We start from the raw sequence: 13,292 nt of genomic DNA on the forward strand, positions 1-13,292 counted from the left end.
CTGGGAGTCAAACCAAAGCTGAGGAACTTAACCCAGAGCTTCCCAGCAGCCAAGGCAAATAAATAAATAAATAAATAAATAAAAGGGAAACTCAAGGGGTTATGGAGCTCTTGAACTGCAGAAGAGGAAGCAAGCCAGGTTGTCAGAATGCATGAGCTTTCCTAACGCTGACCTCTGGAGAGGGGACAGGGACCTTGTGTAAGTGTGTTGTGTAAGGGACAGCTTCACTGAAAGATGCAGGAACTGCCTAGGTTTCGTCACTTCTCATACTGACTCTTAAGAACAGCTGATGGCAGCCGGGCGCGGTGGCTCACACCTGGAATCCCAGCACTTTGGGAGGCCGAGGTGGGCGGATCGCGAGGTCAGGAGATCGAGACCATCCTGGCTAACATGGTGAAACCCCATCTCTACTAAAAATACAAAAATTAGCCGGGCGTGGTGGCGGATGCCTGTAGTCCCAGCTACTCAGGAGACTGAGGCAGGAGAATGGCATGAACCTGGGAGGCGAAGCTTGCAGTGAGCCGAGATAGCGCCACTGTGCTCCAGCCTGGGAGACAGAGCAAAACTCCATCTCAAAAAAAAAAAAAAACAACAAAAAAAAACACACAAAAAAACAGCTGATGGCACGTCCATAAATTTTAGTTCTCAAAAACAAATAAATACATAAATAAATTGTAGTTCTGGGAAAGCATTTCTTTGTTTTATTTTGTTTTCCCTGGGAATCAGACTGAGAGGAAGGCATATTTTTGTAGGAAGCCTAAGTAACATGCTCTAAGCATGAAACTTTCTGGTGATTTCATTTGTTAGAGATTTAGCAAACACATATTGACTGTGTGGCTTTTTTCATGCTGTTCTCTCATGTAAGGAATCTCATTTAACTTTCTCAATGAAGTTGGAGGCAAGAGATTATTAGGCCATTTTACAGATGGGGCAATGGAGGCTCAGGGAGATTGACTTATCCAGGGTCACGTAGTCAATTAACTGGCACACCAGGACTCGACCCCAAGTTTACAACCTTTTCCTTTGTGTTGGCACCTTGTTGGAGAAGGGGGAAGTGTCTGACCTGGTTACATATCCACGGTGTATTAGGACTGGGTCTTTTTTTTTTTTTGAGAGAGAGTCTCACTCTGTCACCCAGACTGGAATGCAGTGGTGTGATTTTGGCTCACTGCAACCTCCACCCTCCGCCTCCTGGGTTCAAATGATTTTCCTGCCTTAGCCTCCTGAGTAGCTGGGATTACAGGCGCCCGCCACCACGCCTGACTACTTTTTGTATTTTTAGTAGAGACGAGGTTTCACCATGTTGGCCAGGCTGATCTTGAACTCCCGACCTCAGGTGTTCTGCCTGCCTTGGCTTCCCAATGTGCTGGGATTACAGGAGTGAGCCACCGCCCCCAGCCTAGAACTGGGTCTTTATAAGTACCACCTCATCTGTTCCTTACAGTAAATCCTAGAGCCACGTAATATTAGTCCATTTTACAGAGAGGATTGGTGGTTGTCCAAGGCCATACAGATAGTAGGTGTTAGGGAGGCTAAGCAGGGGTTCCCAACCAGGGCTTGGTGATGGAACGTCAGGATATGCAAGGATTCAATAGAATGGCACAGGAACATTTCTGGGTGAGAGGGGAGAGGATGGCTTTCATGGAGCCTCAAAAAACCCAAACAAAAATAAATGAGAAAAACAGACCCATGAACTCAAGGAAAGAATCATAGTGACAGCTCACATAACTGAGTCCCATCCTGGAACCAGGCACCTGGCAAGGCCTGGATGAGCTTATCATTCCCATGAGGGTTAGGGTGTATCATCCCCATCTCACAGGTCGCCCAGCTGGTAGGTGGCCTTGCATGGTGACTGAGTTTTGCCTCTTCTCCATCATCACCTCTTGTGACTTGGTTTTTTTCTAGCAGTTAGTGGAATTTTTCTTCCTCTTTTGTGGAGCTGAGAATTACTACAAGGCAGAATGATATGCTGTGCTTCAGAAGGTCACTGCCTTCCTGTTTCCAAGTCACCTCTGTCTGTTCCCTTGCCTCTGGGAAAAAGCTGGTTGGATGGTGGTTGGGTAAGAGTGAACAAATGAATGGACGAATGAATGAGTGAACAACTGGGTGGAGGAAGTACCACTTCCTTGGCGTTCGGTATCAGCATGCATGGATGCATTTCTGATGACTTTATTCAAGGCTGACAGGTCACTGTAGTGTTAGAGAGGAGTCTTGGGGAAGCTGAGTTCAGGCCTGTTCATGACCAGGCAGGACCAGAGTGACCCAGAAAGCCTCCGTCCTCCTCAGCAGGCAGTGGTGTGGAAGTGGGCCGTGCCGCCTTCCACAGCTCTCTGCCATGGCATGCAACCCTCCACAGCATGTGGCAAGACTGGCAGGGTCTGGAATGGTTGCTACCCCTGGAACCTAGTATCTCTAGTATCCCTGGCCCACGTTAAAGTCCCCTGTTTCATCTACTGTGATTTCTTGCATCCCAGCCCGGCTTATACCCCTAGTGTAGCCCAGTGGTGGGGTCCCAGTTCAGAGCAACGGCATCAGCAGCCCCATTTTCCAGCTGAGGACACAGTCTCAGAGGATTGAAGTGACCTGTCCACGGCCACACTGGTGAGTGGTGGACCTGGGCCATGGGCCCAGCCGTGGCTGGCTCGAAAGCCACACATCACCACATCCTCATAGGACCCACATGACCTCAGGGTCATATTTACATTGCCAGGAGGCCCCTGGAAGGTAAGCCACAAACTGGAGGCCTCATCAGATTCCTGAGTCTGCTCCACCCTCCTCTGGCTGGAGAGCTGTCTCTGGTCCAGCTGGACCGTGGCCGAGGGTTTCTTTCCTGTTTAGAGAGAGCATGGGTCTTCCTGACTGCCCCACTCTCCAGGGCCTCTGCTGAGCTGGGTTGAAGGAACTTCACAACAAGCAGGGGCCAGGAGCTGGAAGCTCAGAGGTGATTCTGCCTGTCCTGAAGTTTGTGACGCCATCCCCCTTCCTCAACCACCTGTAGCCCTACTTTAAGAAAAAAGAGGTCAGGCAGGGTGGCTCACACCTGTAATCCCAGCACTTTGGGAGGCCAGGGTGGGCGGATCACCTGAGGTCAGATGTTCGAGACCAGCCTGGCCAACATGGTGAAACCTCATCTCTACTAAAAATACAAACATTAGCCAGGCGTGGTAGCAGGTGCCTTTAATCCCAGCTGCTCAGGAGGCTGAGGCAGGAGAATCACTTGAACCTGAGAGGTAGAGCCAAGATTGCACCATTGCATGCTAGCCTGGGCTACAAGAGTGAGACTCTGTCTAAAAAAAAAAAAGAGAGAGAGAGAGAAAGTAAGAGAAAAGAAAAAGAAAAAGCATCTATGCAAAGAGCCCAGAGTGGGCTAGAAAGAGTGAGAATGGGAGTGAACCAGGGCTGGAAGAGCCTTTCTACCGTAATCGTCCTTTCTGTCCCTCCACTAAGCTGGGAGCCCCTTGAGGGCCTGGACCTGGCTGTTCTGCCAGGGCCTGCAACCTGTCAGTGTATGATGAATGAATGAATGACCTGAGGGTTTGGAGCTCTGCTTCCAGTCCAGGAACAATCTCTATGGCCTTGGTCAGTTACATCCCCTTTCTTGGCCTCAGTTTCTCCATCTGAGCTGATCTTCGAGGCCCTGGTGTTCTGAGCCGGCAAGGTCCAGGGCTCTGGAAGATGGAGGGAGCCTGAGACAGGTGCTGGGATTCTGAGAGGACTTGGCCAGCTTGGCCGGCGGGAAGGCGTCCTGAGGTTCTTGGCTGTGGAGCATAGGAAACAGGGCAGCTGGCAGGTGGGCACCAGGCGCACAGGTGGAGCGAGGAGGGAGGGTGTGGGCTTGGCTGAAGAGGTGTTTGCTGAAGCTTCGGGTCTTCATAGCGACTTAGTTTTCCTTCTTCAGAAAATGAAGCACTCCAGCAACTCCTCTGGGTGTGAGAGCCTCCTGTGAGGGTTGAGGCCCACTGGGGGAGGGGGACGGGTTCCCAAGGCAGGAGGAGGAGGGGCTGAGGAGCAGGGGTACCCAGGTATTGGGCATATTGGACCTTGCCTGGCTGTGCCCTGTGGGGTTCCATCTCGACGGCTAGGCAGCCCCACTGATGTCACTTTGCCCTGTGTTTTCTGCAGATCATGATTGAGTTTTGTCCAGGGGGAGCCGTGGACGCCATCATGCTGGGTGAGTCTTACTTGATTCGTTGCATTGCCGGGACCAGACCACACGTTTGGAGTCCTAAGCCTGACTGCTGGACGGCTCTGTCTAGGGAACTGGGACCTCCATTCTCCCACTCTGTCAGTTCCCATGGCCTCTTTGAGCACTTCTCTGCTTTGTCTGCTTTTAGGAGCAGGGTTTAGGTTCTTTTTTTTCTTTCTTTCCTTTTTTGAGACAGAGTCTTGCTCTGTTGCCCAAGCTGGAGTGCAGTGGTGCGATCTCATCTCACTCACTGCAACCCCTGCCTCCTGGGTTCAAATGACTCTACTGCCTCAGCCTCCCAAGTAGCCTGGGATTATAGGTGTGTGCCACCACACATGGCTTGTTTTTGTATTTTTAGTAGAGACGGGGGTTTGGGTTCCTGAAGAGAATGCAGGACATTTGCTGGAAGTCCATCACTCCCTTTTCCAGAAGCTGTGTGTCCTGGAACTGGCCACTCTCCCTCTTGAGGCCTCTTGACCTAAGATGGGTGTGATGCCTTCTTTGCTGGACCCCACAGCACTCTCAGGAGGTGAAACCGAGATACCCAAGGAAGGTTGTTAAAAGTGGGGATACCCACACATTCAGTAAATGCTCTGTGGGGACAGTGTCAGGTCTCAATGTCCTGGGCAAGCTTGAGCAGTAACAACGCCGATGACCACAGTGAAATGTTAGCAGTGACCATTCCTTTGTGAATAGTCACTATATGCCAGAGAGTGTGGTAGCCACGTTCCCATATGTGGTCCTCCTCTAATCCTCAGGAATAAAATCAGGAAGAATATTTTATTTATTTATTTATTTATTTATTTATTTATTTATTTATTTATTTATTTTGAGATGGAGTCTCGCTCTCTTGCCCAGGCTGGAGTGCAGTGGCGCAATCTCAGCTCACTGTAATCTCCACCTCCCAGGTTCAGGTGATTCTCCTGCCCCCGTCTCTCAAGTAGCTGCGACTACGTGGCTACCACCAGGCCCAGCTAATTTTTGTATGTTAGTAGTGATGGGGTTTCACCATGTTGGCCAGACTGGTCTCGAACTCCTGACCTCGGGTGATCCACCCACCTCGGCCTCCCAAAGTGCTGGAATGACAGGTAAGTATCACTTTTATTTTTGATTGGGTTGACACTTGAAAGGTTAAGGGACTCACCCAGATCACACAGGAGAGCTGTGAACCCAGGTCTGGCTGACCCACTCCTAACCATGGCCCGTCCCACAGCATCCCTGGCTCGTGCCACCCTGCATGGAGTGCAGAGAGGCTGAGGAGAGGCCTGGAAGTTTGAGTGACATGTCAAGGATTCTGGGATGGCCCAGAAGAGGAGAGGTGCTCAGTATAATGTCATACCATTCAAGGTATTTTCCCTGAGTTTACATCAGGAGGGAGCCAGTCGTAATCCTGACACAGTCTTCAGGGCCATAAACCTGAATGTTGAAATCCCAAAAGAGCAAAATGCCCGAAGTCTCAAATCCTGTCAAGTACGATCCTGAAAGATCAAAACCCCACAAATACAACTTTAAAAAACTTTAAAAAAAGTCTTGGTATTTATATTTTAAAGGGGAATTTGAGAAACATAAAAACATGAAGGTGCTTCACAGGCCACTGTACACTGTCAAATAGTAATAATGTACATATTTTGCACGTGTAAACAGCTATACCAAGGATGGTTGCACAGGTGTAACAATTATGAACAGACTGGCCGGGCGCGGTGGCTCACGCCTGTAGTCCCAGCACTTTGGGAGGCCGAGGTGGGCAGATCACCTGAGGCCATGAGTTTGAGACCAGCCTGGCCAACATGGCAAAACCCCATCTCTACTAAATATATGAAAATTAGATGGGCGTGGTGGCAGGTGCCTGTAATCTCAGCTACTTGGGAGGCTGAGGCAAGAGAATCACTTGAACCCAGAAGGTAAAGGTTGCAGTGAGCCGAGATGATGCCACTGCACTCCAGCCTGGGTGACAGAGTGAGACTCCATCTCAAAAAAAAGAAAAAAAATGATGAGCAGATGACCCGCACCCATAAAGAAATAGGTCAAAAAGGAAAATGTATAAATGCGTATCACCAGGATTGGTGATTGTGTACACACAGCTTTATAGCTGTTGTGTGAAATACTGTAATGAACAACCGAAGCCTGTTGATGAGATCGACCAAAACCCTCAGCGGGTCACTGGGGCATATGCAGATGCCGAAAGAGCCGGAATCTGGAGAAAGTTTATCTTTCACAAATGCAGATGTACTAAAAGGACATCCCTATATTCACTGAGGAACTTTCAACCTTTTTACATACATGCACAATGCTTACACACCAGCAATGCCGAGATAATACACTTTCAGGGAGTCAAATTTGCAACAAACGCATAAAAGGAATTAGAACTCTCTCAAAGTCTCTACACCATTTTTACCTGCAGCATTGAAAATGATGTGAAGATGAAATACATAGCATAGTGAATTGCAAAAAGTAATGCTGACTGTTTAAAACAGTGGGGAAATATATATATATTTATTTATATATGCTGAAGACCATTGAGTTTTTTCAAATTTAACATAGGACCAAGTGTATTGCAGGGAGAGATTATGGGCAGTTGCACAGAGACCGTTCATAAGAGTTGGCCTAACAGGATACAACTATCCTGTGATTGAGATTTTTAGGATTTTAGACTTTAGGGATTTTGATCTTTGGGGATTTCAACATTTGGAATTATGGTATTTGAGATTATGTATACTTTTAGGATTATGATCCAAGCCCATGTCAGGAATGTGTGAAATTTACAGTAGTCCATCCCCATCCCGGGCTGTAGAAATGTAGGACCCACAGGGGCTGGGCGTGGTGCCTCACGCCTGTAATCCCAGCACTTTGGAAGGCTGAGGTGGGTGGATCACGAGGTCAGGAGATCAAGACCATCCTGGCTAACACAGTGAAACCTTGCCTCTACTAAAAATACAAAAAAATAGCCGGGAGTGGTGGTGGTCACCTGTAGTCCCAGCTACTCAGGAGGCTGAGGCAGGAGAATGGCGTGAACCTGGGAGGCGGTGCTTGCAGTGAGCAGAGATTGCGCCACTGCACTCCAGCCTGGGCGACAGAGTGAGACTCTGTCTCAAAAAAAAAAAAAAAAAAGGAAATGTAGGACCCACAGGCCTTCGTTACAGAGCCACTTACTGCCCCACTGAGTTCCCAGGTAGACGACAGTATGGGGAAGGATACATGGCACATGTTACATGGCTCTTGGGTGTGCCTTCTCTCAGTAAGCAGGCACTGCCTTTGAAGATTATCATTTGGGAGAGAGAATCTAACAGTATAAAAGTGATAATCTGGTATGAATTGAGACTTTAGGTTATAAGGAGCCAAAATACTCAAACTTTTTTAGTTGGGGGAAAGGTGGGGGATATGGGAGGTGGAATTTATTTGCACAAATAACTGAAGACTTCAAGGATGGCTAGCTTCAGGCACAGCTTGTTCCAGGAGTTTTAAAGAGTTATGATAAGGGGTGGAGTGTGGTGGCTCACGCCTGTAATCCTAGCACTTTGGGAGGCTGAGGCAGGTGGATCACTTTGAGCTCAGGAGTTTGAGACCAGCCTGGGCAACAGGGCAAAACCCCGTCTCTACAAAAAATACAAAAATGAGCTGGGCATTAGTGGTTGCGCCTGTAATCCCAGCTACTTGGGAGGCTGAGGCTGGAGGATTACTTGAGCCCAGGAAGCAGAGGTTGCAGTGAACTAAGATCATGCCAGTGCACTCCAGCCCAGGTGACAGAGTGAGACCCTGCCTCAAAAAAAAAAATAGTTCTGATATGGACTTGATTTCTTTATCCAACTCTTGGCCCCCTATCCTCTGTGTTAGCCCCATTCTCATGCTGGTTTTCTGCCCTTGATGACAAGATGGCGTGGGAGCTCCAGCCATCACATCTGAATTCCAAGCAGCAGAATGGAAGACAAGAGGGTAGAATAACCACCCATCCCTACCCCACACTGAAGACTCTTTTAAAGAGACTTCAGAAAAGCTCCACATGGCACCTTGATTTATGTCTCATTGGCTGTAGCATATCACACACAGCTGGAATGGAGGCTGGGGAATATGGTTTTTTTTAGCTGGGTAGCCATATGTTCTGATACCAAAAAAAGAAGGGGGAAATGGAAGCCAGCTAGCACCCTCTGTGTCCCCTGGTATGCAGCTTAACTGAATGAGCTTAGCTGGAGGGGAGTATCAGAGATGGAAAAGGCATTGAAGTGTACTGTGTCCTCGACCTCATTCACAGCTGGGGCGTGACCTAGACTACAGCTCAGCCAGCAGATAAACCCTGCTCTGGCTCCCGCTCCAGTTCTCCTCGTGGCCCTGACTGCTCTAGCCCTAGGCAGCTTTCCCCCTGTTGGTGGCAGCAGTTAAAGGAACATTTTGCATATCGTGATGTATGAAGAGAAGCTGAAATGGGAACAGCCGACAGGTTCAGAGCCAGGTCCTCATTGCAGCTCTGTGTTTAGGGTTGACTTTCCTGCAGATGCCTGCTCCTCCATCCATCTCCCCTTTGCCCCGCATGGCTGGGTGCATTACTGGCCTGAGCTTGGGGCCCTGGGGTCCATTCCCTGACGTCCATTCCAGGTTCCTCTTTTTGGAGGCTTTGGGGCACAGGACTGGCCCTTTTGTGAGATGGAGAGAATACCCATGTGGTATGTCACCGTGGGGCCATTCTGTGTAATACCCAGGGCCTGTTCTGATTGGAATGGATATGGTTGGCCATGCCTTGCTGGCTACTAAACATCTTGGGTCTCCACCCTCTTATCGTGGAAAGGATGAGAGGCTAGGATTAGATGTGGTGTCAAAGGGGACTTTGCAGTGTTGTAGTTTCTTTAATAAGGAGAAGGTATTCATGCGTTGCTGTGTAATTAAAAACTGTTTCTAAAAATGTATTGGACTCAAAGGGCTGCATATTGTATGATTCCAATTATATGACACTTTAGAAAAAGGCAAGGCCATAGGCATAGAAAACAAATTAGTGATTACATAGGGACTGGAAAAGGGAAGAGTTTACTACAAAGGTCATAGGGGAACCTTGGAGGATGATGGATGGATTTTGTATCTAAATTGTGATGGGGGTTCCATGACTGAATATGTTTGTCAAAATTTATAAAACTGTATACCTTTAAAAAAGTGAATTTTTTCCATATGTAAATTATACCTCAATAATCCTGACTTTAAAAAGTGTATCAGGCCGGGCATGGTGGGTCACGCCTGTAATGCCAGCACTTTGGGAGGCTGTAGCGGGTGGATCATGAGGTCAGGAGTTCAAGACCAGCCTGGCCAAGACGGTGAAAGCCCATCTGTACTAAAAATACAAAAATTAGCTGGGTACGGTGGCAGATCCCTGTAATCCCAGCTACTCGGAAGACTGAGGCAGGAGAATCATTTGAACCCAGGTGGCAGAGGTTGCAGTGAGCCAAGATCACGCCACTGAATTCCAGCCTGGGTGACAGAGACTCCGTCTCAAAAAAAAAAAAAAAAAAAAAAAAAAAAAAAAGAAATGCATTAACTAGGCATAGTGGCACATGCCTGTAATCCCAACACTTTGGGAAACCAAGGTAGGAGATTGCTTGTAGCTAGAAGTCCAAGACTACCAGCTTGGACAACGTAGTGAGACTCTGTCTCCGCAAAACAAAAAATTATTTATTTATTTATTTTGAGACAGAGTTTTGCTCTTGTTGCCCAGGCAACAATTGTGCAATGGTACAATCTCGGCTCACTGCAGCCTCCGCCTCCTGGGTTCAATCAGTTCTTCTGCCTCAGCCTCCCAAGTAGCTGGGATTACAGGCACGTGCCACCACGCCTGGCTAATTTTGTATTTTTAGTGAAGACGGGGTTTCTCCATGTTGGTCAGGCTGGTCTTGAACTCCCAACCTCAGGTGATCCGCCTGCCTCGGTCTCCCAAAGTGCTGGGATTACAGGCGTGAGCCACCACGCCCAGCCAAAAAAATTTTTTTATAAACTAGCTGAGCGCGGTGGCACACACCTCTGGTTCCAGCTACTCAGGAGGCTGAGGTCAGAAGACTGCTTGAGCCTGGGAGGTCAAGGCTGCAGTGGGCCATGATCCACTGCACTCCAGCCTGGGCAACAGAGTGGGACCCCGTCTCAAACAAACAAACAAAACAAAATTAGGCTGGGCACAGTGGCTCACGCCTGTAATCCCAGCACTTTGGGAGGCCGAGGTGAATGGATCACCCCGAGGTCAGGAGTTCAAAATCAGCCTGGCCAACATGGTAAAACCTTATCTCTACCAATAATACAATTAGCCTGGTGTAGTGGCACATGCCTGTCATCCCAGCTACTAGGGAGGCTGAGGCAGGAGAATCGCTTGAACCCAGAAGGTGGAGGTTGTAGTGAGCCAAGATCATGCTACTGCACTCCAGCCTAGGCAACACAGCAAGACTCAAGAAAGAAAGAAAGAGAGAGGGAGAGAGGGAGGGAAGGAGGGAGGGAGAAAGAGAGAGAGAGAAGGAAGGGAAGGAGGGAGGGAGGAAGGAAGGAAGGAAACCCAACAATAATAAAACAAAATTAAAGAGTGTATCCTACCCACCTCACTGGGTTACTATGAGGATTAAATGACAATATGCACCGTGTCCTTATCCTCATGCCTGGCACATTATAAGGGCTCAAAAAATGATGGTGATTAGATCATAATTATCTTCATCATCACCATCAGTATTTTTATCATTCCTATTTCATTTATATCAGTAAATTAGACATAAGCAAGACACATTTTGCCATTAAAAAAATTGCGGCAGATATTCCAGTCCTGGACTCATCTTAGAACCAACATAGCAATAATCCCCTTTTATTGCCTATTTTCCACACTAAGAACTGGACATGGCTGATGGCTGGAGCCCTGCCTATGTCGATTATAATCATCCCATTTCATAGACCAGGAAGTGAAGGGTCAGAGAGCTTGGGTGACTTGCCAGTAACCACACAGCTAGTGAGGGGCATCACCTGGGTACAGCCTCAGTCTGTGTGGTCCTGAAGCCCATGCAGGCTCTGATCCTGGCCCCTGGCTGGAGACACAGAGGTTCAGGATGAGGCCACAGGGACAGGGGGCAGGCAGCTTGCAGACTCCAGAGAGAAGGGTCCCTGGTCCAGGAGCCCTGGTCTGGGGCCTGGCTTCCCAGAGCAGGGCAGTTGGTACTTGCATTCCTGGCTGGCATGTCTATTATACCACTCCTGAGAGCCTGGCTGGGAGAACTGAGCCTTGTGGAATCCTGGCCAGGCACCACTGGGCAAGCTGGACACAGCAGTGCTGTTGTAGGCAGAGGGAGGACTCAGAGCAGTGCCCTTGGGTGACCAGGCTTAGAAGCCGACAGCCTGGGAAACCTGGCAGGCCAAGGGAGGTAGCTCCCCTGCTCACAGCGGTCTTGGGTAGTAACAGTGACTCAATCAGGACAGTCCCGTGGGATGCGGAGCACAAGGCTGTCACCCTGGAATCTTCTCACTCCACCTCCCCAATCCATCCATTGAGCAACTGTCTTTCTCTTTGCCTTGGCTGCTGTCTGGACCACTGTGATGACCTTCAGCTGAGCCCCTGCCCCTGCTGCCCAGCAAGCTCTTTGCTGTGCTAGAGGGAATTATTTGTTTATTTATTTTATTTTATTTTATTTATAACATAATAAATGTTACAAGCGTAGCTGGATCTCGCTATGTTGCCCAGGCTGGCCTTGAACTCCTGGCCTCAAGTGATTCTCCCACCTTTGCCTCCTAAGTAGCTGGCCCTACGGCACTGAGCCCCTGCTTTCAGCCATGGGATTTTTTTAAATGCAAAGACCAGACTGTGTCTGCCCCACTCAGAACCTCTCATGAACTGCCCACTGCATTTCAAATAAAATGCACCCTCCACAGCGTGGCCCAGAGGTCCTGCAGAGTCAAGGTCTGCTGACCTCTGACCTGTGACCTCGAGTCACTTTCCCTTCATCTGCCCCCTCCCACCACACAAGTCTGTTTCCGTTTCCAGGAATATTCTTCCTGCTTCCCACCTTCCTGCTCCCTGCCTGCTCAGACCCACTCAACCTACGAACCTCAGGGAGGAAGGACCCTGGCATTGAGTTGTCTGCCGCGTGTGCATGTGGACACTTGTGTCTCCCTGCTGATTAGCACATAAAAGACTCTTGGCTACCAGCCCTCTGGCCTCTCTGGCCCTTCCCTTTCCGCATCCCCTGGTGCCACCACCAACAGCCAGTGGAAAGTTTAATAGGCAAAAAAGAGACCGAGTCTCGCTCTGCCACCCAGGCTGGAGTGCAGTGGTGTAATCTTGGCTCACTGCAACCTCCGCCTCCTGGGTTCAAGCGATTCTCCTGCCTCAGCCTCCTGAGTAGCTGGGATTACAGGCACCCACCACCACGCCCAGCTAATTTTTGTATTTTTAGTAGAGACAGGGTTTCATCATGTTGGCCAGAATGGTCTTGAACTCCTGACCTCATGATTTACCCGCCTCTGCCTCCCAAAGTGCTGGGATTACAGGCATGAGCCACTGCGCCCGGCCCCAGTGGACATTTTGTAAACACCAGCTCATGTCAGCCATTACCTCTGCTGGCTCCTTGACCTAGAGTGCCCTTGCTCCACCTATTCTGTTCCTTTAAGACACAACCCAAATGTCATTTCTTCTGGGCAGCCTCCCAGTTCCCTCAGCTATAAGGGATTCCTGCACATTATGACCTCCCACATGCCTGCACCTCACTCTGTTCCAAGTGTCGCTCACCGTTTCCATGTGCCCTCTGCCTTCCTGCTCCAAGCACAGAGCCAGACACGTGGTAAGTGCCCTCCCAGTGTCTGCAGACACAACAGATCTCTATGTCTCAGTTGGGCTTATGTTTACAAACCTGAACTCTAAAGCCAGACCCTGGTTTGATTCTCAGATCTGTGACTTTCCACCTGCATGACCTTGAGCAAGTGGCTTAACCTTTCCAAGCCTCAATTTCTTCTTCTGTAAAATGGGGACAATAATTGTGCCTGCTTCATAGGACTGTTATGAAGACAAAATGGGTCAGTGCGCATGACCTGCTTAGAAATGAATCCATTACACGGTGAGCACTCCTTAATATTGGTGGCTTTTTTTTTTTTTTTTTGAGATGGAGTCTCA

At 48.9% G+C, this 13,292-nt stretch overlaps 1 protein-coding gene across 1 annotated transcript in view; it reads left to right on the forward strand.

Moving 5' to 3' along the window:
* The window catches only part of STK10 (serine/threonine kinase 10), a 153,707-nt gene that overhangs the window by 62,160 nt on the left and 78,255 nt on the right, over positions 1-13,292 (forward strand). Inside the window, exon 3 of the mRNA XM_010373315.2 lies at positions 4,123-4,171. Coding sequence (XP_010371617.1) covers positions 4,123-4,171 — 49 coding nt within the window. The remainder of the gene's footprint in view (positions 1-4,122; positions 4,172-13,292) is intronic.

This window comes from Rhinopithecus roxellana, chromosome 3 (assembly GCF_007565055.1).
Source record: "Rhinopithecus roxellana isolate Shanxi Qingling chromosome 3, ASM756505v1, whole genome shotgun sequence".
In the NCBI taxonomy this organism is placed as follows: Eukaryota; Metazoa; Chordata; class Mammalia; order Primates; family Cercopithecidae; genus Rhinopithecus; species Rhinopithecus roxellana.